Source organism: Capra hircus, chromosome 9, assembly GCF_001704415.2.
Source record: "Capra hircus breed San Clemente chromosome 9, ASM170441v1, whole genome shotgun sequence".
Lineage (NCBI taxonomy): Eukaryota > Metazoa > Chordata > Mammalia > Artiodactyla > Bovidae > Capra > Capra hircus.
In genome coordinates, this window is record NC_030816.1 from 20969350 (window position 1) to 20994077 (window position 24728).

Genomic DNA, 24728 nt, shown 5'->3' on the forward strand with positions numbered 1-24728 from the left:
CTTTTTATTGGGCTCCTCTTGTGGCTCAGACAATTTTTATTATTGAGTTGAACACACTCTAAAATAGTGCCATCTGATAGAACTTTCTGGGATGGGGAAAATGTTCTATTATCTGCACTGTTCAAATACAAGCCAGCACTTGAAATGTAAATAATGTGGCAAAGAAAGTGAATATTTTATTTTATGTAATTAATAGTCATTTGTGGCTAGTGGCTGCCATACTGCATAGCATAGTATTTGTAGATATTAATCCTCTATCACTTATATATGATATATATCCAGATTTATGTTATACATTTTACATATTTGAAGCCATATAAACATATATTTGTTTTTGCATCCTGTTTTTCTTCCTAACACTCCTCCATGTCATTAAAAGTCTTTAATAAATGATATGATATTCAGTCCTATAAAAGTCTTGCAAATTATGTGACCATTTTTTTATTAGTAGTCATTTAGATTGATATGTTTTATACCATAGTTAATAACAATTTTGTACATAATATTTTGTTTGCATTTTCTACTATTTCTTTAAGTGAGATTCATACAAAGGTGAAATTAGTGGGAGAAAGAGTATGAACACTTGAGATTTGAACATGGATCTTGCAATGATCTTCCAGAAAATGTGTTCTGTCTTCACCAGCAGGATGTGAAAGAGCTTATCTCACCATACTTTTACCAGCTTAATAATAATTTTTATATTTGATAATTTCATTATTTAAAATATTAATTTAAATTTATTTGGTAGTTCATTTTCATGCATTTATTGGCCTTTTCTTCCTCGTGTGTTTTGTCTATTCATGTCTTTTTAAAAAACTGTTATTGAGGTCCTCCTATTTTTTAAATAAATTGCTAGTATTTCTTCATGTAGTAGAGATATTATCCTATTGTCATATTTGCATGTGACAATGGACTAATATCTTCCCATTGTCTTTTGTTGACTTCAGATTTTGTATATGATACTCTGATTTAAAGAATTTTTCATTTTCATGTTTTCATTTTTTTCCCTTTGAAATTTCTTAAATTGTTTTCATGCTTAAAAAGTTATTCCCCCTTCAGAAATGAAGTAGATATAGTTCCTTCTAATTATTATTTTTGTATTTAATAACTTATATGAACTTCATAAAGATATAAGCTTTAGAATTTTGTTTTCAAAGTAGACCATTTTTCTAACATCATGCCCTGAAGAATTTTATTTATTTATTTGGTACTCTCTCTTTTTCCATAAAGGAATTACGACAATTCATTGAAAAAGACTTCTTCCTTCATTGGGTATAATGTGACCTGTCTCACACACTAAATTATTACATACACTTGGGCCTTTTTTCAGGTATCTAATCTCTACTGTAGATTTGTTCTACCTACATTTGAGTCAGTATAATACTGTCATAATTTTGATATCTGCCAGGCAAGTCTCCTTTGATCATTCTTCTTTATACTTCTCTCAACTACTACTCCCTGTATATCCTTTGTGCATGTGTGCATGCTCAGTCACTGAGTCGTGTCATACTCATCGTGACCACATGGACTGTAGCCTGCCAGGCTGCTTTGTCCATGGAATTCCCCAGACAAGAACACTACAATGAGTTGCCATTTCGTACTGCCAGGAATCTTCCCCATCCAGGCATCGAACGCATGTCCTTGTGTCTCCTGCATTGGCAGGTGGATTCTTTACCACTGAGCAACCTGGGAAACCCCATATATCCTTTTAGATCAAGTTACCTTCCCAAAATAACTGCTCATTCAAATTTTTTAATATAAATTTATTTATTTTAATTGGAGGCTAATTACTTTACAATACTGTATTGGTTTTGCCATACATCAACATGAATCCACCACGGGTGTACACGTGTTCCCCATTCTGAAGCCCCCTCCCACCTCGCTCTCAAATTTTTAAATAGAGTATTAAATGTCTAAATTTAAGGAAGAATTGACATTCCCTTTTTCAGAGGATCTTCCCAACCCAGGGATTGAACCTGGGTCTCCTGCTTTGCAGGCAGATTCTTTACCATCTGAGCCACCAGGGATGCCTTTTCTTTTGACTACTCCCAAATATTTTGCATTTCTGCTGTTTCCTGAAATTTACATTTTACAATGTTCTACCTTTCCTATCTTTCCCAGAGACTGTTCCCACCTCTCTCAACAGGGAATCTGTGAGAAAAGTTCTGTAGAAAACAATTTGAATGACCATTTTCTCAGTTCTCCCAAGGAAAGCACTTGGCTAGTACAATTTCAGTTGCATAAAAGAGCTCATTCCCTATATACAATGGATGTCTTGGGGCATTAAGACTACATTCTCTCCGGAAATCCTGTCTGAGAAGAGCTGAGACTTCCAAGTTCTTCAGACTTCTACTACCCTCTACCAAGATTTCACTCACAGAAAATGACCTGACTGCTGATACCTCAGAGAGGAAACCAAAACCACCAATCTCCCTCAATTTCCTGCCACAAAATCCACAAACCCACTTCATCTGAACTAACCCATTCCTCTTTCCAGTTTTAATGAAATAAATGTCCTTCTCTCTAGGGCCACTTCCTCCACTCCAAAGCCCTTCCTTGCCCCTCTCTTCAGTGACCCTGTACTCTCAACTCTCTTTCACATCTTCAGTCTCTACTCTTTACTATGTTTTATCAACATTAGAACCACAGTTCAATCTTCCTTCTGAACCAACTGTCAAGCCCACCGCTATCCTGACTAAGTTTTCTACATTCAATTCCACTTCCCACTCATTTCACAAATCAATCAAACCCTAGCTCTCTCACAAACCAATGAAACCCTAGCAGTGAAAATGTTCTCCCTGCAGTTATTATCTGTACTTAACTCATTCCACAGACCTTTTCCAGTCCGTATCTTGATGGCCCCTTTGCCCCATCTGATAGCAGCAAGCATTCCCTTCCCTTGGAAGCACTCTTTTCTCCTGGCTTCTGTGCCACTATTTCTCCTTTCTCTTCCCTCTCTGGATCCTCCTCTTGTTCTTCTTTCCCACTTTTCACAACTCTTTTCTCATAATGTTTTTTTCTTCTCATTTATTTTCTCCCTAAATGTGTTTACCCTTTACCATGACTTCAGTCACCATCAAACTAAATACCTAAATCCTCTCATCCAGTCATATATATCCAACTGCTCACTTCAAGTATACACTGGATATTTTATAAACACATCAAATATTTGTTGTTGTTCAGCCACTAAGTCATGTCCAGCTCTTTGCAACCCCACAGACTGCAGCAAATCAGACTTCCCTGTTCTTCACTATCGCTCAGAGTTGGCTCAGACTCATGTTTGTTGAGTTGCTGATGCTATACAACCATCTCATCCTCTGTCATCCTCTCCTCCTCTCACCCTCAGTCTTTCTCAGGATCAGGGTCTTTTCCTTGGTGGCTTCCTGGTGGCTCAGACAGTAAAGAATCTGCTTGCAATGCAGGAGATTTGGGTTCATTCCCTAGGTCGGGAAAATCCCCTGGAGAAGGGAATGGCTACCCACTTCAGTATTCTTGCCTGGAGAATTCTATGGACAGAGGAGCCTGGCGGGCTGCAGTCCATGGGTTCACAAAGAGTCGGACACAACATCATATATAGCAAGTTCCAAACTGAGCCCTTTGTCTTTCTATTCTTTCTACCTGCTTGTCTTCCAGTACTTCCAGGCTAAAATCAGTCATTTCTCTCCATCCTTTGGGCTTTTATCCTTATTTGGATATTTTCTTATCCAGACTAACCATGTATCTATAGCATGATGCTCCTTTTGTTTGCCTTCCTGTTTACTGGTTTTTAATATTTGGCAACATCAGAGTCATTTTTGGTTTTCACAGTGAGGTGGAGGGAGAGCTACTGGATCTGATGGATAGAAACCAGAGACTCTGTGATGTTGAAATATCCTACAAATGCACAGGACATCTCCCACTACACAGAATTATCTGGCCTAAAATGTCAGTGGTACTAAGGCTGAGAAATCCTAATTTATGTTCCATCTGTCTGGACCACTCTTCTCCTCCTCCTCCTCCAAATCCTACTTATCTCAGTTCTATCTTTAAATGTTACTTCCTGTGGGAAATGTCCTGAATCACTTATACTAGGTTAACTCTCAAGACACTCTTTATAATTAGTTATGATTACTTGCTCAAGGTACGTTTTTCTGCTACACTATATAGGATCAAACTTATCCATTCACAATTTTGTTCCCACATACCTATAATACCACATATCTATCAATTAACATTTCAACCATGGGTTTAAAAAATAGAATTTCATTTTGAATTTGTAAGAAAACAAATACATTGCAGTTTCCTTAGCTGTAAATTGGTAATATTATTACCTATTTTCCCTATCTCACCATTCTTAATGCTTAAATGACCTGAAGGATATAAAGATTTGCACTGAAAGTTTCACATCCTGAGCAAACTGATGGTTGGTCACTCCAAATACAAAACAGTTTTTTAAAATTTCAACTTTGTTAAACAAGCATCTTATCATAATTTTTAAAAAGTATTTAGACTCATTCGGAAAGACCCTGATGCTGGGAAAGATTGAGGGCAAGAGGAGAAGGGGGCAACAGAGGATGAGATGGTTGGATGACATCACTGACTCAATAAACATGAGTTTGAGCAAGCTCCAGGAGATAGTGAGGGACAGGGAAGCCTGGCAGGCTGCAGTCCATGGGGTCACAAAAAGTCAGACATGACTTAGTGACTGAACAACAAAAAGAATATTTTCAAGCTTTTCGATGGCCCTTAACTGTGTTCATTTATATAATAATCACAATAATTATACTCTATTATTGCTTCAGGTTAGAAAAATAGGCTGGATAGCCTAATCGAAAAATTATTTTTACTTTATTAACAAAATCTATACCCGAGTTTTTATTGTGCTCTTCTAAGGAGGAAGAAGTAGACATGAGAAAAAATTTTCTTTTACTCGATAAAGCAAGGCTTGCCACCTGCATGCTGTACCAGCTAATGGACTGATGGTACCACCAGCTCTTCAAAACCGTAGAAGGAACACCTGAGAGAAATGATTTAAACTCCCTATTGACATAAACTTCAGTCAACTGAAGTGTATTTCTAAGTCAATATTTTTGCACTTTCACAACTGTTTATCTAATAAAGAGCTATTATTTCATTGATAAAAAAAGCAATCTGGAGGATTTTATTATGTAATTAGCCATTAACTGTATTAAAAGCACTTGTGGGAAGAAATTGGTCATTTCAGAAGATTGGGGGTTTTTATATTATTTCTTAATATGCTTGCATCATTTCACCAAACTAATGGAGTTACAATTTCCCTCAGGTCCAGATGGACCACACAACACATTGCCATGGGCCCGGGGTTCTGTGGCACCTCCTTTAATGATTAGTTAACTTGAGGATAATGAAGACCTGATCATGTGCCTAATTAGCCATGCAGTCTCTAATGGTAGTTTAAGTCATTTAGATAAAGTCAGTTTGTTGACCTGTCCTTTGGTTGGGAGTGAGAAGGGGGAGGGGAGTCTACAGAGAAAGTGTGTGTTGGGTGAGAAAGTGTGTGCTGTGTGTGTGCTGGGCCCTTTCTCCTGGGCTCCCACCTCTGCCACACCCTGCCATCACTCCCAGTGCAGAACAGAGCAGCAATATCACACACACACATGGTAAAACATCACAGCGTAACATTTGGGTTCTTGACATCTATTAAAGGTTTTGTCTAAATAGGTATATATACTCCAAACACCAGTTTTTTCCATATCCTCAGCTTTAGGCTTTTTAAAATTTAAATAAAAATTTCTTGGATCAATGGTGGTCTTTAAAAAAATACTCTTTCTAGTATCTAATATTAGATGAGAATAATTGAAAAATTCCCCCTGCTAGGTTAATTGGAGGTTCAGTAGGTCCATGTAAAGAATCGTTAGTTGCCCCAAATCTAATTTAACTCTGTCTGAAGTGCTCAGCCATTCAAGGGCCTCTTCATAAATAACATTTATTTCTATATTTGCCAATAAGGATGAATAACCCTGTTGTTAAGATTGTAATACATGTTATAGCGATATACAATGTAAATGAAAATAATTCTTACCTCATTCTTCAGCTTGCTTCCAGAAAACCTTAAAAATAAGAATATTTTTCAGTAATTAAAAATACACATACAGTTATAGCTATCAAGGAAATGCAGAGGACCTACAAAAGTAGTAACTTTATACCACGACTAATGAAATAAATCTAGAGAAATGTGTTTGATTTTCAAAGGGACCCAAGCCTCTAAGGGAAAGTAGAATAAAGGATATTGAGCAGTCAGGTAAGAATTGAGACAATGAAGGCACACAATATGAAGCATTTGTGTGTTCTAACCTGTATTTTCACTTCACAGCAAGCAGTGGTTAATAAGCTGCCATTAAGCTCTCTATAGTATCTGAGTTCATCTTAGTATGACTCAGGTGACTGAAGTTATTTATTTTTCCATAAGATACCTTACTTTCAAAAATAAATCATTCTTTTGAGAGTTAGAGCAGTTATTGGTAAATCAAACCATAAAGAAGTTTCAGATGCAGATTTAATCATTTGGAGTTCTAATTTTTAAAAAATAATAATTGCATATTATCACTGGTTTCATTGGATGCCACCTTACTTGTCAATAATATCCTCCTGAGAGTTGATGGCAGATTAGAGCAACATGTTCTTTATATTCATTTGTATTTTTTCCTTCTGAGACTCAGTAGCTGGGGTCAGAAGCCTTATCATACTAAAGTAAGCTGATATATCAGAGCATATGAGACTAGAGATGAATAAGCTTTTCATTCTCATAAGATACTGGCCAAAGCATCTTTAAAGCAGGTTATCACATAGAAAAAAAATACATTTTCTGCCTTTATTTTATTGAATCTAGCTTGAAAATCAATTTAGCCTTAGAAGCAAATATTAATTTAAAAGCAATTCTGCTTCCCTGGTTTCTTTTTTACATCTCCCTGGGACACCTGGCTCACCATTAATTTCTCATTAATGACTGCAAATTATATAAATTGCCCAGTCATTGTAAGTGTCCATACAAAGTTAAAATTACAGTCTGATGCTGAAAGGAAAACATTTCAATAAGCAAAATTAACAAGTCATTTTATTCGATATATATTATTTAAAGACATTCAGAGAACTTGTCTTGAAGATAGCAGGACTCTACCTTGTCAGGCCTTTTCCAGAATAAACGGAATGGTAATATGCACTACTCTCTTTGATGCCAATCCCATAATAATGATACCTAGAACAAGAACCAGCTCTGTGTTAATATAGTTTTTTGAAGTGGAAAACTAAAGTAGAACTGAAGTGAATCACAGGTGAGAACTGCAGTCCCTTGATCATCATCTTCCTTTCCTGACTTTTTTCAAGTAACATCTTAATGTGTTTAATCCTTCTTTAACAGTAACTAAGCCTACTTATGGTCATATTTCTGGCTCTAAGCTTGAAAAAGAAAATCACCTACTGCCAATCCCTTTCAAACCTCTTAACAATTAGGTTTCAAAAGCCAGAAAAAGAAAAAAAAATGTAATTGTAGGCATTTAACTGTAGGCACTTAAATTTGTAAATGTAGACACTGGCTCTAAGTATATCCAGTGTATCTATCAACAAATTGCTTGGTTCAATTTGAATGCGGTCAGTTGAAACAGAAAATGGTGCGTCTTCTTCGTAGTACATCTATTGAATGGAGAAGAATGTGACTTTATGTGTGGGGAAGACAATGATGTCATGTATAAGAATATGTACAAAGCATATGACCCTTTAAAAGTTATTTTCCTCAGGAGGAGTGAAAAACCCAATTTACTGTCATTTTCACTTCAAGTTTTTATGCAACAGTGGGGAGAAAACAACTATGTGGTGAATCAGTGGAAATATGAAATGTGGAATGTAACGAACAATTTGCTATCAGTGTCTCTATGGAGCCTGAGACACGGGCCAATGCAGCATCCCGTGGAATCTCAAGTTGTACCTCATTCTCCTCAACTGCAGAATCCCGACTTACTTCACACTCAAGTACAAATGCTACACAGGGGACACAAACACCAGGTGGACAGTGGGTATTTAGTGAGGCTGGCCAAAGTCTGCTAATTTCTGCCTTCACTTTCCCTCCCTTCTCTGCCTACCATGCAGCACCATTAAATATTTGGTTATCTACCATTTCAATTTGCATTCATCTAAAATCAGGGAAAGAATGAAAGAAAAAGATAAGGGGGCTTCCATTAGACTTCAGTGTAATCATATTTAAAAGTTCATTTCTTAGCATCGCCATCTGAGTTTAAAGTGGAGAAGACAATGGAGGATCTATGCTTCAAGGCCCCTTTGCTGACCTCAATAATAAAGAAGGGACTTGGCAGAGCAACTCCGACCCTAAATGTTTTCAAGTCTCAGGGCAAGAGTACAAATGGGGGCCCACAGGCCTTATACCTAATTAGGTAAAATATATAAGTCGCATGAACACACTGTGAAACAAAATGTCCCTGTCCTCCTGTCGTGACAGCATACCGCCATAATGATCGGGCAGGTAGGTCTGAGCTTAGAATGCCTGGCCTCCTGAAGTTCCACGAGGAAACATGGTGGTGTGAGAAGAGTCATCCTCACCTCACTCCTCTCCCCAGCCTCTGCTCCTCTGCTCCCTGTGAGGGGCTGCTCGAGACCACTCCAGCCTCCACAGCCAAGATCCACCCTCACACACACCTCAACAGCTGCCCCCGAGCCGCCCAGTAGGTCTCTGTCTCTTGAGGATGGATGAGGGAAGAGGCCTGCATAGGCCCAGAGGCAGGCCTGAGGCCGTTTGGAGTTCTCGGGGCCCCATGGACTTAAAATGTGGGCTGGAGGGGGCATGTGGTCTCCAGGGGGGCACATCCATACGGGCTGTGAATTCCTTGTCTCCTGAGGAGACCAGCTGAAAGAGGGAAGAAACAGAGCCCTCTGTGAGTGTGAGTCCCAGAGATGGCTTCTCACCCATCAGGTTTCTGGCAGTATAGTGGTAGAGAAGATGCCTCTAATGACACTGGGCCATTTGAGATGGAAAAGAAAGTGTTTCTAAATATGAAAAAAATTACATAATTATAATAAATGCTTCAGAAAGAGCTGTTCTATTTGATCAAGGTAGTGAAGATATTTTATGAATGTAGCAGACTTGGTATAAGTTTTCAAGCCTTCAGTTTTGGCAGAAAAACGAAAGCAGTATACTAACCTAAAGAGAATAAGCTCCATTTTTACAGTAAAAAAATAACCCTCTGGTAGATAAGGGAAAAGCACTGCTATGGTACATTGGGACAAAGAGAGAAATGAAGGAAACATGAAACTTGAGAAAACTCCAAAATTTTGAGTTTATTTGTCTCTAATTAGAAGCTAAAAGAAGAAAACTATTTAAATCATAGATAAAGACATTACCAAAAGCAGCTATAGTAATAGAAAATGATAAGGTAAATACCTAAAAACCATAACAAATGGACATATTTAGATGACATTTGGCCAAGCATATTAGGATCAGTTAGTGAACATAAGTCTGAAATAATTATAACTATTTTTCTTTTATTAGGTTTTAGAACTAAGATACCAAAAGAAAATGACTTTGTATTGGGTTAAATAAAGCAAGAGATGCCTGAGAACAAGAGAAACTATTACAGTGAAAATAAACTGCAATTTCATGATCTTTTGCAAAGCTTGCTCTTTGCTCTATAGATGCCACAGTTCAAATAACTTCACTAACACAGCATTGTAAATCAATTATACTCCAAATAAAAATAAATTAATACAAACATCATTGTAGCCACTGTCTGAAGCAATACATGGTAAGCATTGCTTTAAAAGTTGATTGATCTTCCAGGTGGTGCTAGGGGTAAAAAGAAAATACCCCTGTCAATGCAGGAGACTAAGAGACATGGGTTCAGTCCCTGGGTTGGGAAGATGCCCTGGAGAAGAGCATAGCAACCCACTCTAGTTAATATTCTTGCTTAGAGAATCCCATGGACGGGGAACCTGGCATGCTACAGTTGATAGGGTCACAAAGAATCAGACATGACGGAAGCAACTTAGCACTCAGCACTCATTCTTTTATATAATTTGATCTTCTTGTTTCTCATCTATAATCCTTTTTTTGACATGTAAGAAATATTACACCATGATGAAATGTTTGCCATGTAAACTGAGAAGGAACTACTTGCCTTCACATGTGGTAGACAACATTTGTAAGACAAATCAAAGGGATAACCACGAGTTCAGCAAATATTGGATGGCACACTGTATCCTGACCACCGTGTGAGCTGTCAACACAATGATCAAAAACCAGACATGGATATCAACCAGGAACCTATACATTTCTGAATTTCATCGTGGTTCATGGCTTCCTGAGCCCGGCTGCCTGCCAGTCACAGAGCAGCAACCACACTGAAAAACCCTTAGGCAAACTTTACTTTCATTTAAAAATATCACTTGATGATCACTTTTTGTAAAAATTGCAACATCCTTTAGGACCCCCCAAAATACTGAGTAACGGATTTGTACTTTTTTTTTTACTTCAGATTTTTAAGGAAAGAATATTTTTATTACACAATTCATTTGTTCCTTATTTTTATAAAACAGCTATTATTTTTGCTTCCTCCCTTCTCATCATTGAGGCAGAATATCTTTAAAAATGGGTTTCCCTGGTTGCTCAGACGGTAAAAAATCCACCTGCAATGTGGGAGACCTGGGTTCGATCCCTGGGTCAGGAAGATCTCCTGGAGGAAGGCATGGCAACTCACTCCAGTATTCTTGCCTGGAGAATCCCCATGGACAGAGGAGCCTGGCTCACTACAGCCCATGGGGTCGCAAAGAGTCGGACACAACTGAGCAACTAAGCACACACACATCTTTAAAAATAGAAGTATTTAATACCTCCACCTACAATGAGAATCAAGATATTATATCTGAAAAAAAAATCTTTTAAGTAATGTATATTATTCATAGGTCACATATAAATGATACCATCAACCAGATACACATTGACACCTGAAGAAGGTAATTGGTCAGCTATTTTCCACTCTACAAGGGAGAAGCAGCCAGCCCTTTTCTCATTAGCAATGTCTCATAATTGAGACATGTTGATGTACTTGAGCATGTTACATGAGCACAACCTTATAAATATGCTGGCCAACAAGGAACTAGTGAAAGAGTGAACACTCTTTCTTTCAAACATGTATCCAAGGCTCACTGTGTGCTAGGAGCTAAGGATTCAAAAAGAGACTGATGAGGGTTTTTGCCCTGGGGGAGTGGGTAGTCTTGTGGGGTGGGGCGAAGCATGCAAAGAAAGAATTGCAAATTAATATGTGTTAAAACTGAAGCAGGTGATAGTCAATACTAGTATAAACAGTTACCACTTATTGAGCAACTATTACATGTAAAGAATTTTACCTATACTTCACCTCGAAATTCCATAGCAGCCTGCAAGTACAGTAATATTTCCATTTCAAAGCAAAGTTCGAAAAGGTTATGTGATTTTTTTGAATAAGTTGTGTGAAAGATTATGAGTTTGAAGACAATATTCAAACCCGAAGCTCCACAGAGCACTCTCTGTGAGACCATGTTCCCTCCATACTCATGATACAAAATTACACTGCATCTTAATTTAATTTACAATTAGAAATTCTTAGATGAAATATAGCTCAAACATGCTTGCACTCAGCAGACACATTCCCTCTCCAACTTCAGCATTAATCATTAAGAATTAATAGCTAACTTGAATCATTAAGAACAATACCATTGGTCTGAATGTTTCATATTTGAAATTCTATATGTAAACAAACATACCCTCTAGAATATAAGCTCCCCATAAAGGGAAATCAATAAATATTTGTTGAATAAATAAATTTATCACATGAAAAAAGTTAAAAATAACAATATGTCATAAAGAAAATGTTAAAAATAAGAATTTGTTAATAAAGGGCATGCATATAGTATCATACACTTAAACATAGCACAATTTGAAATTTGATAGAGATTTAAAAATCTCTTGTCTAATGTGATGTGAGGAAATTGACTATTTCCTTTAACTCTACCACAAGTACTGAATGATTTAGGGAGACCTGAGTTCAATCCCTGGGTCGGGAAGATCTCCTGGAGGAGGAAATGGCAACCCACTCTAGTATTCTTGCCTGGAAGATCCTATGGATGGAGGAGCCTAGTAGGCTACAGTCCATGGGGTCACAAAGAGTCAGACACGACTGAGCGACTTTACTTTCACTTTCACTTTTGTGAATAATAATAATAATAAAGTATTACATTTATTGAATATATAGTTTACATATAAAGTAAAGTAAAATAAATATTACTTTACTTGCAGGCTGCTGTGGAAATTCAAGGTGAAGTATATGTAAAGTTCTTTACATGTAATAGTTGCTTAATATGTGGTAACTATTTATACTGAATAATAATAAAGAGAATTTATCTCTTTCTGAGTTCCTTGCTTTCCGTAAACAATGTGTGCTTTCCTCCCTTCATGCTTTTATCTTGTTGAGCTCTTCTCTGGGAATGCCCTTCTTCCTACATGTCCTCATTTGTTATCCATGATTCAAGGAAGTTTTGCACGGTATCTTAGGTAAAATTAATTTCTCTGTCCTTCAAACTCTTGGTCAGTTATCCCATGTAGCTTTGTATCTCATACTATTGGTATGTGCACACACAGCTTATCTCTGCTACTAACCAATAAGATTTAGAGGAAGGGAATTGTATCTTTCCCTTCATTGTATTCCCCCTTAGAAATTAATGTGTAGAAAAATCCTCATTTATTGGACCAGTCAATGTGTTCTGCTAGAAATCTAGAAACTGATAAAACACACATTTTGTTAAAGCCAATAGTTTTCAATAACTGCTTTCTGAGACTGTGCCTTTTCAGGTTACTGGTAAAATATTGGAATTGAACAAAAGTTGTATACCTGAACAATGTATATAAAGGACATGGCAGTCAGTATATTTAGGTGAAAAGACTAGAAATTGCTAGAAATATAAATCTCAATATTTTGCAATGACCACTGTAATGCTTTAGCACACTTCATATCCAGTTTCTTCCAGTGCCAGTAAAATAATCTTTCCCCTTTAATCTTCCTTTTAGTCTCACTAGGAACATGTTATCATTTGAGTGATGATTTAGTGTCTTTGAGAGAGATAATTGAGCAGCTCTCTGTCTTCCTAACAGCTGAAGATAAAACTCATAAAACAGGGGAGAGTAATTTCAAACAAAGTATATGTGAATTTTTTTCATCTCACTTGCAACATTTTATATCAGTATTTGTTGTTAAAATATTACCCTAAAATAAATCTTGCTAGGAAATATTTGCCAGAAATATTCTAGCATAATAAGAATACATACAGGTAAATGTTGAATAAAAAAGTGAGGTTTGCCTCACTATGGGATAAATAGTTTTTTAAATTTATATACCAATAGACAATGCCTATGCTGTAGGTTACTCTATTTCCAAATATTTCACAGTTCTTTCTCCCTATATGATTTTTACCCACTTTTATCCTAAAAGATATATGATAACTGCTTAAGAATCCTGGATATGATTACCGAATTTAGCTAATGAAACATTTGCATAATACTAGTAGTCCTTGTGATTAACAAAATTGTGTTCATTCATTAGCATCAACTGTCCTTTGCCTTGTAACAGGTGACAGACATCATTTACATTTTAGGAATGAAGAAAAATTATTCATTAATTTTTATGTCCACATTTCAAAGTGAGTGTGTTATATTTTAATAGGACAAATGAAATTATTGCTCCTCTTTTTAGTACTAAAATATTTACTTTGTGTCCAATACTTTCCTTCATTTGATGATCAGTTTATACCTACACCTTCTTTTCCATTTTGTCATTATATAGAATTCCTGAAACATATGTTCCCACTGAGCTAGTAGCCCTGATGTTAGTTTACATTAGACAAATGATAACTGATAAGGAAATGATGGGATTAAGCTGTTCAGGGCCTTGCAATAACTTACTATGATAAGAGCAGCTGCCATATCAGTTTTATTAACCCACTAAATCACTACTAATAAATAAGATAATAGCTTTTATCTGTCATGTCTGAAAACCGAGATTTGACTGATCAAAGTCTACAAGAAATTAAAATGTAACTTCAAATCAAACAGTTCACTGTGTGCATGAAGTCTCGCGAAATCTGCTCAGTGGGCTCCCCTGACTTTTCCCTTATCCTGCTGAGCGGTTTTGAGCAATGGTGGGACACGGACTCTTTTGCTAATCATTGTATCTCTAGGGCTTAATCAGTACCAGGACACACAGGAAAATGTTTACTGAATACATGAATATTAATAGTGAAAGTTTTTTGACAGTATGTACCCTACTTTACTATTGTCTAAAACTCTTTAGCACCATGCTTTGTACATCAATAAAAATCCATAAGATATTACATTCAAAATAATACTTTCATGATATAAAATAGGCAGAAATTACTTTTCATTAAACATTCTTTGTACCTATAGAATTTTGATCCATTTCTATTTATTCAAAATCTAAATTTAAAAATTTTGCACAGGAAAGAAAATCAAGGTGTATTATTGACATTGGTGGTGAATCAAGGAGAAGAGAAAAAAAAAACCTCAAAAGCAAAGTCACTTTTTATACTGGTATTGAGAACATGCAAAACTGCCATTGGGATTATTGGTTTCCTTGGCAGGAAGGGACGGTGAGAGTGAATGGAAGGATGGAAGACTGTGTTTACTATTCACTTATAAATAAATTAATACTAAATTTATTCATATGTTAGAAATAATTAAATAGATATTTAGTGATGGTACATTCTGGGCACTATTATACAAATGACAAGAAAAAGTTTTCCAAAATTACTAGTAAAATTGGGAGAAATTATAACATGCTTACTTCTTCATTTATATTTGTTTCATCAATTATTCACATTTCCAAACACATAAAAATATTTTTCATAAAAGGCAAATTTTTGAAATATTAAATAGCCAGTAGAAACGATGATTGTAAAGATAATATGCCAACATAGAGAAATTTTGGACAAAAATTTCAAAGCAGAACGTGAAGCAAATTTGCTTTTATAGAAAACAAAAATATCTCTAAATAAATATAAAATAATTTTAAATGCCTTATGTTGATGTTTGAGAAATGTTGTTAGCTCTTTGAAGAAGAGTCTAATATATTAACAAACATTTACAACTGCTATATCAGAAAAAATAAATACAATATATACCTCAAAATCTCAAAAGTTCAATTATATAACTCTTTGATATAACATATTGGAGAGAAGAAATTTTATCAGTTGTTAAAGCACAAACTTTAGAGCCAAATAAACCTTGATTTAAATGCCAACATTTTTATTCTATAGAATCTGTATGGCCTCGGGCAAGTCAGTGATCTCTGAACTGCAGTTTCCTCCTTTCTAAAACACAGTAATTCCAATCTTGTGTTGTCATCGTAAAGATTAGAGAGTGAGTGTGTGTGTGCATGTGTGTGTGTAGTGCTTGATAAGTAATAACTTTTAATTGCATTGCTGATTTTTGGATGCACTGTGAATAATATATTATTAATTTCATATTACTATTAATAATAATTCTTTACTATTAAGGATAGCGAGGTTGAAAGCATGTTCACGTCTCCATTCATTTCTATACTTTTTCATTTAATTTTCATACCAAATGGCATAGCCAATTTCTTGATGAAAAGCTGAACAGCTCACCCAGTTATATATGGGAATATGGGATTAAAGCTCAGATTTGTTCAACTTTAAACCTCATACTCCTAACCACTAGGTGACTCTGCCTCTTGATATATTATCTTCTAAGATTAAAAAAAAGTCTAAGAGTATTTCTTGGAAATGAAAAAAGTCAGGAAAATCATCTCACTAAGAATAATTACATCAAAATATGAACTCTACAGCTTGCCATATCTTTCAACATACTTAGCTGATAGGAAAAAATGTCCCCATGATATCAAATCCCGAAAGTATAATATGCAATTTATAAAAGGCAAATGGCATATCAGCAAAGTAGGAACAAATTCAAATTGTTAATGCTATGCTCTTGGGCATCAGCTGTTAAATACCAAACAAACTCCCTGAAGTCACTACATATAGTTTTAAAACATAAACCTACACACGGGAGCCTCACTGTCACGATGGACAAGGTTAATGATTCATTCCTAATCCTAAAGGCTCCTTCTAGGATTAATCGACTTTCTCTGCAGCCTGCCTGCTTGTCCTCTTGTAGACCCTGTGAAGAGGATTTCTCTGCATGGCTTAGCCTCTTTTTCCACTGTCTATTTACCTCAAACATTATTTAATCTTTTATCTCCCTACACAGTTCAGCAGGAATTAAATTCAGTAGAAATTAGCCAGTTAAACTGATTCAACTTTGAAAAAAAGCTGGTTTGGTTCAAAGAAATGAGCCAATTTTGTCTTTTTCAATCTGGCATTTCATTTCTCAGGTCACAATACTATTAATAGGAATCAGTGAAATAGGTATTAATTGATAACCTATTATATTGTTTTTGTTTTGTTGCTAAGTTGTGTCTGACTCTTCTGCTACCCCTTGAACTGTAGCCCATAAGACTTCTTTGTCCATGGGATTTCCCATGAAAGAATACTCAAGTGGGTCACTATTTCCTTCTCTGAGGGGTCTACCCAAGCCAGGGATCAAACCCACATCTCCTGCATTGTCCAGCGGATTCTTTACCACTGATCCACCAAGGAAGTCCTGGGCTTCCCTTGTGGCTCAGCTGATAAGGAATCCGCCCACAATGCAGAAGATCTGGGTTCAATCCCTGGCTTGAAGATCCCCTGAAGAAGGAGAACACTACCGATTCCAGTATTCTGGCCTGGAGAATTCCATGGACTGTACAGTCCATGGGGTTGCAAAGAGTCGGACACGACTGAGCAGCTTTCACTTTCACCAGGGGAGTCCAATCTATTACATAGCAGACCACAGAAAGAATACAAGAATGGGTGAGACAAAGTCTCTATCTTCAAAACACTATCTTTTGAGAGGAGGAGATAAGTTAATTTCCCACTAGGATAGGTATCAAAAACTGCTATGAGGGTACAAAGAAAAAGCCTACAAAATGTCAAGAGGCAAAGAAAAGATTCAAAAGAGGAAGTTCAGGAGACATTCTTTTAAATGGATAGGGGTTCAACTCCTTTCTAGGGAAAAGGAGATCTTCCATGGAGGAAGACAGCATGAACAAAACAGTGGCAGTTGAGAGGGAAGCAAAGGGAGCTAAGTGATCAATAAGTTGGTGAGAGCACAGGCTGCATGCTTAAAAGTGAGGAGCAGATAGTAAGGCAAGGAAATTGTTTGGCACCGAATCATAACGGACCTTTAATGTCAAGGTTAGAAAAGCTTGTCATGAGCAGGTGAAAGTGTCTGAGGATGACAGAGAAAAGATTGAATCTGAACTTCACAAGGTCAAGATGAGAACTGTACTGAACAGACTAAAAAGATAGGGTCAAGGTCAGGTTTTGGAAGTATGAATGGAGAGAGACAGGTTCAAGAGAATTCATAATAAAATAGGATCTATTTTTTTGGCAAATGACTAAGGCTGAGCTAGCCAATAGAAAAGCCACAAATCACATGTCTATTACTGAGCCATCTGAAATGTGACTAATCTGAATTGCTATGTAGTGTAGCTATAAAATACACATGGGATCTCAAACACTGGTAGAAAAGAAAGGATGTAAAATATCTCATCAATAATTTTATTTTTTATATGGTCAAATTATCATGTTTTGGATATGTTGGCTTAAAAAAATATTAAAATCAATCTCATCTGTCTCATCTTACTTTTCTAACATGGCTTCTAGAAAATTTTGAATTAAATATGTGGTCACATTGTATTTTTTTTTTTGGACAATGCTGGACTAGATGTTAGGGCAGAAAGAGACACTGGATAAACTGGAAAATACGCAGCAGAAGAGGGAAAAAGACTTCATAGTGGTGTGACAGAAAAGCCACAGAGGAAGCTTTATGCATTTATTTAAGAGGACATTATCATTGGATTCAAACTCTAGACACGTGCCTAGAAGATCAGTAACAGTAAAAACGAGCCATTGAGTTTTTGTCCAGGTAATGGATGAGAAATGGACGAGAGAGAGGTATGTGATCAGTGGTAAGGTAAGTGAACAGATAGCTACTCTCAAGAAATAGCAAAGAGAAGAAAAATAACAGCAATATTGAAGAGTATAGCAGGTTTGAGATAATTTTATTTTTATCAACACAGAAGAGATCTGAATATGTTTGTAGACATTAGGAAAGGAAAAACTAAAAAAAAACACGGTGGACAAAAGAAATAACGGATGAACAGGAACCTGTAACTGAAGGCTCCGCAAAGATTGTCGTGAGAGATATATAAAAGCTAACGTTACCAACAGAGAGAAAACGTGACTGCTTATTTTATATTCATATTTCCACTGAGTCATTTGTGCCTGCCATTTGTCTTGAATGGAAAAGAGGGTGATATAAAAAAATTATTATCTGGGAAAGAAAACCAGAGGAAGAACCTGGACCATGTTCAATCCCTCCCTCCCCTTCCTGCTCTTTGGAAGTGTGTGGATTCCACCCAGTCACTTGGGTATCCACGTGCATTTCCTTTTCATGATGCTGGTACCTTCAGCTGTGCCTTTAAGGTTATAAAAATGATTCATTTAGATTATTCCACCAGAAGACTTCCCTGGTGGCTCAGTGGTATAGAGTCCGCCTGCCAATGCAGGAGACGCAAGTTCCATTCCTGGTCTGAGAAGATCCCACATGACACGGAGCAACAGCCTGTGTACTACAACTACTGAGTCTGTGCTTTAGAGCCCGGGAACCACAACTCCTGAAAGCCGTGCACCCTCGAGTCTGTGTCCTGCAACAAGTGAACCCACCGCAATGAGGAGCCTGTGCACCACAGCTACAGAGTAGCCCCCACTCGCTGAAACTAGAGAAAAGCCCGAGCAGCCGCAAAGATGCTGTAGAGCCAAAATTAAATAAATAACGTAAAATTAATGAAAATAATAAAAATAATGAAAAGATTATTTCACCAGAAAAAAATGATTTTTCTGTGTAAATTTAGTTTTTTAAACATTATTCTACAATCCATTTATTTTTTTCTCTTTAGGTCTTAATAGTTAGTAAAGCAGTTCTCTGCTTTATCAAGAAGAGAATACGTAGTTCTATTCACCGATAAAGACAATCCTTGTTTCACACTGTCTTAGTCCTCATGTAAAGGTACCGTGTGGACAGATCTGAAATGTGCTCACTCATGTGCCTTACTTTGAATGGCCTCTTGTTCCCAGTCGCCGAGTCGTCAAGAGGGGAAACTTTTGACGAATTGTCTGAAACAAAAGTCAATTACTTTAGTTTTTAACAAGGTGTGTGGTTCTATTGCAAGCCTCTCACGATCAATTAATTCTAGAAAACAAATGTTGAGCTTTGAGTAAATACTTAGTCTGGAAAAAACAATGTCATGCACATATTGATACATAATGACACATCTGCACAGGGAGAGAGGGGTTTTTTTGATGATATTGTTCCATTGCCCTTTTCTCAATTTCCAAAGCAGATTATACCCATATGTGCTCTTGCTTGATGTTATTACTAGAACAATTATTACTTTATTTATATAAATAAAGTTTCCAAATTGTTTCCAAATTCTTCTTCTTTGTGGGAAGATCTGGGTTTCTTTATAGTAATTCTTTACAGAGATTTATCCAAATTAAATATCTATCTCCAGCTCTGGAAGGACATGGAAATTTTCTTTGTCTTACCAGATCTCCACAGCAGTGTTTTAAATTTTTTCTTTTCTGTGGTTTCAAACTTCAGTGTTTTAAATTCTTTTTCTCTAAACTGGCTAAAAATTAGTGCTTGATTAACAAACAAAAATCTCTTCTGCATAAAACAGCAGTTTTAATGTGAATCTTAGGAGATCTAGACATGATCTTCTAAAGACTCCATGGCAAACTTTATGCATTAATATGCATCAATTTCTTGAGGACTGGTTCTGTAGTTTTTATCACCTCCTCAGTGTTTCATGGCTCCCCAAACAGTTAAGAATTACTATCATAAGGGGGCCTAGTAAAATATTACAGCTAAAATGGATGTTAGAAGTCGTCTTATGCAACCTCCTCATTTTATAGAATGAGTGAACTGAGTTTTGAGGAGATTAAGTGCTTTTCAGGTCTCCCAACAAATTAGAGCCTAGGCTGCAACCAAAATCACTGGATTACCACGCCCTTATCACACTGTGTGCTGTAAACAGATAAGTTTTCAAAATAAATTCATAAATTATTTTATTTAAAAAAAAACTGAGAAGCCAGACCATAGTCATCATTATTTTCTAATACAATGAGTCCCTCTACAGGTTAGAATTTGGATTTCAGTTGATAAGAGATGTAATAGTTGAGATCTAAACTTCCAATTTTTCTGGGATATCTGAGATTTTAAGACAATAGAACAGGACAAGAACCTCAAAAAACAAGACTTTCTCAAGAGATAGATACTATTTCCAAATTCTTAAAATGAGTCCTATGTATGTAAATACAGTAGCATTCAGTTATAGCAATTCCCATCCTAACCACACAGGTTCAGTAAAAAGGAATGTTTTTAAAGGAGAGAAATTTAACCCAATCCCGTCACAACATCTCGGGAGTTTGGGGTGTAAACATACTTAAGAGCAAATGGAGAATTAAGAGAACTGTTTATGAGATAGAATAAATGCAATCACCAAATATATTAACAAGATACTTGTCATTTCCACTTAATTTTGCTTCTCAGTACAGGCCATATAATTCTTTTTAATGTATCTCTCTTTGAAGGGAATGAAGCTTATTTGAAGCTTCTTTTAAGGTCACATTAAATCTGGTAGCCAGGGTTCTAATATTTAAAACATGCAGAATTACAGTTCAAGGTAAAACAAATAGTAGCTAAAATCTACATTAAACATATAGCAGTTCCAAATGCAGTCCTTAAGAGATTTCATTTACAAAACAGATTTCTTAATATTCTGTAAGAAAACTTGAACAGTTAAGTTTGTTTCCATACTGTCTGCCTCACATGACTTCAGTTGTAAGGTAGTATAGCCAAAATGTGTTATTTACCTTTCCAAAGGTGGCCGCGCAGGCTGGCTCTAATTTCTCTTTCCTGCAGAAATCTAAGTAGTGTGCATAAAGGATGCACCGTGGTAAGCAAACTCCTTCACATACAATGTAATTCTCTTCAAGCCTAAGAAAAAGGGCAAAGAATTAGTTCAAACCTTTGCATTATTTCTTCTTTTCTTCCCCCTCTCACATTGTTTTAGTGCTCCCTTTGAACACAGACTCTATATAAACGTGTTCATGTTCTTTTATTCTGGATAATATTGAAAATATGATCACAAGGATTAAAGTTAGAAGAGCAAGAACCTCAATGAACACCTATTAGTGCAGTTAAAATACCCACGGCTAAGACAAAATCACTTCTGCCTGGTCCACGTGCCTGAATAAGCCTTACTTCTGAGTAAATCTTCACTGTTCATCATGCTTTGCTCTGTGATATCCAAATATGAATAGTGAAATTGAAGGTGATGGATTTTTAAAATAACATTCTCAAGAAGCTTCCTACAATCTCTTACTTTCACTCCCAAACTGGCTCTGAACATTGAATAGTTAGGGAAGTATGGTGACACATTTATTTGCAAAATGCATAAGAATACATTAACTGTAAGTTTGAAATAGTACCAATTTACTTCTATCTCTACCCTTTTTTGCTGTAATTAGTACTTATCATTACCTAAAAGATCCTGTACTTACGAAACATAATGTTATTCTCTATAGATGCCGCCAAACGTGACACTAAATTCGGTTCTATATTATAAACATAATCATATAATCTTTGAAAATTTAGAAATAATTCCACTTAATTTGGATACCAGCAATTGCAATTGCACACAATTTATATAAATGTAATAACATATATTTAAGTGTTACAAATACCTGAACAGCCATCAAGAAATCAGAACTTGTGGATTCTATTCTCAATTCTTCCACCCTTTCAGTAGACGATAATGGCTAAAATTTACTCACATTCTTTTTATGTACAGTAAAATCATAATTACTACTATACAAGAGCAATGCAATATAGAATATACATTTAGGTTAAAATTGAGTGAAACTCTTCAAGATCTCTGATTTAACATGTTCCCAAGGTGCATGAGATAAAAGCTACAGGATGTTTCCTGGGATTGGGTTCTTTTTTTCCTTTGTCATAGAAAGATGGAAATCCCAGTAAAATTTGCATACACAAAACCAAACACCTAGTTGACAGTGAAAATTGAAGCTACTCAGGCACTTTAATTTTTAATTCTAATTTTTAACATCCCACTATAATCTGTAGTTGTAAGGGAAAATTATCAAAAGGTAAATAACTCATGTAGGTTTTTTTAAAAACTATATACCTCTTTGGGAGGGGGTGAGAGTGTGGAAAGTTCAAACAAAAATGATGACATTTTATAGTCTCAAAACATAGGAAAATTACTGAGAAATATTCAACTATTTTAACTATATTTAAATGACACATATAATGTCCACTTTTTCACCTGGCTATATTGCTATTGTTGGCATTGTTTTTATCTTCAAAATACTGACTAATCCTAGACATAAATACAATCTTAATTTTGGATATGACTTTTTTCTTTAATTGTAATGTATTTATATTTATAAAATAAAAACCCATTTGTTTCCATTCATTCAAATTGAATGGAAGTGATCATTCAAAAAACCTTCATAATATATCTGAAGTCAAAACCTTTTTGCTCCAATTATCCTAAAGAAAATAGCTGTTTCCTAAATATTTAAGATAATTAGCTCAATTATTTACTGCTCTAGTATATTCTCAACTAATAAATGAAATATCAATTTCAATAGATTAGTCATAATTTTAGAAGGATATTAAACTTATATTTCAAATGTTTGGAAGAATTAAGGACACAATCACAAACAGTATATGCAAATTGTAATTCAATGTTTAAATGAAATAAAATGTACTAGTTTTTATTAAGATACTGCTTTTTCTATTGTATTTTTTTAAGATTTAGATCACATTTTACATATAAACAGATTGTGTAACTTATTAGCAAATAGACATTTTTACTTATTTGCATCCTATTTGGAATTTGGGAGGAAATTTCTTTACCCTACATAGGGAAGTTTAATATTATGTTTTTACTTTAGATTCCTCTTCCTTTTGAAACAATATTATAAAAGTTTCTGTAGGACTTTTATTTAGAGAGCCTACTGATAAACTCTTGGTTTTAGAAGATTTTCCATAAAATCTAGTGATATTTCACTGTAATAAATCATATATAAAAGCTACTTTTAAAATAGTTGAATATTTATTTAAGTTAATAGCACCATTTTAACCGATTGATCTATGTCTTCTAGTTCAAACATATTTCATCTTATGGCTGAATTGATACACAATTGATACACAATTTTGAATTTGTGCTCTATGGTAAAAGGTAGGGTTAAGACCCTTCCTCTTTTTAACTTATTTTTAAGAATCATGTTTTATAAACATAAAAGCTTATGAGTTGATTGCATGTTGAACAAGTAAGTCATTAAAATTCATTATTGCTTACATTCAAAGGAATTACAATAATGAAACTACAACAAAGAAATTACAAAATTACAAAGAAGTTAGCCAATAATGAACAAAGTGATGGTTTTTATTTGCATTGCAGATCATTTTTCACCCTTACCAGAATATGTCTCTATACAAAACATTCAGTGAAAACAATTTTTGGATGAATTTCTAATTGGTCTTTTGAACTCCTGCAAGAAAGTTTGAGAGAACCAAATGGAAAAAAGCAAAGAATCTGAATATACTGACTTTAAAAATTCAAAGGTACCCTTGAGCGGGCCTTACCACTGCAGGGTGAGCTGGGTCTGCTTCTTTTTATCCTTCATAATCTGCGTGATGGTTTTCTTCTGTGAGAGGTGTGGATCGGTTGCTTTAGTTTTGCTGTCTGGATTATCCGCATCCTCTTCTTCGGAGGAAAAATTACCATTGCTTAAATGCATTTCTAATTGCCAGTTGAAAAGATAAAGAAAACCAGAATATAAAATCAATTAATTAGCTCTAAATGTATCTTGGCGTCAAACGGGGTGGTCTATGGGGGGTTCGGAGGAGAGTTATACAAAATCCCTTAGACTTAATTTCTATTCGACCAGCATTTTCCTAGGGGAAACACATGTACGTTTGCGATGTGTTTATTATTGGAGGCCCTTTTAAAGCTACATCCGAGTCCCAGTCACGTCCCGGGAGGGCAGAGCACTCACCGGCTTTAACTCCCCCGGGCAGCTCCGAGTCGTCCGCTTTCTCCCCGCTGCCCAGCGCGCGCCCTGGCTGCGCTTCGCCCGCCAGGTACACCCTTTCTTCGGGGTAAACGAGCAAACCCTTGCCCAGGAGCTGCACACAACACTCCTGGACTTCGGGGGAAACCGGGGGAGAAGCCTGCGCCTGCAGGAAGGCGTCTTCCAGCTCCGGGACCTTGGCCATCCTCCTGGCCGCCGAGACTGGGGCGCCCGCCGCTCGACCGGCGCCCAGCGGAGCCGGGAGGCCGGGGCGGGGCGGGGCGGGGCGGGGCTGCGGACCCGGGGCCGCTGGGGCGGAGGCGGAGGCCGCGGCTCGGGATCCCCCGGGCGTCGCGGAGAAGGCAGGCCCGGCCCAGGTGCAGCTCTGACAGCCCAGGGAACCGGGTGGGCCGAGGCGGGACTGCCCGTCT

The 24728-nt window shown here is 36.3% G+C and overlaps 1 protein-coding gene across 1 annotated transcript in view; it reads right to left on the reverse strand.

Moving 5' to 3' along the window:
- RFX6 (regulatory factor X6) overlaps nucleotides 1-24502 on the reverse strand; it is a 50692-nt gene extending 26190 nt beyond the window's left edge. Inside the window, exons 1-6 of the mRNA XM_005684530.2 lie at nucleotides 24283-24502; nucleotides 23870-24026; nucleotides 21067-21190; nucleotides 19244-19305; nucleotides 7136-7213; nucleotides 6041-6068 (exon numbers count right to left, since the gene is read on the reverse strand). Coding sequence (XP_005684587.1) covers nucleotides 6041-6068; nucleotides 7136-7213; nucleotides 19244-19305; nucleotides 21067-21190; nucleotides 23870-24026; nucleotides 24283-24502 — 669 coding nt within the window. The remainder of the gene's footprint in view (nucleotides 1-6040; nucleotides 6069-7135; nucleotides 7214-19243; nucleotides 19306-21066; nucleotides 21191-23869; nucleotides 24027-24282) is intronic.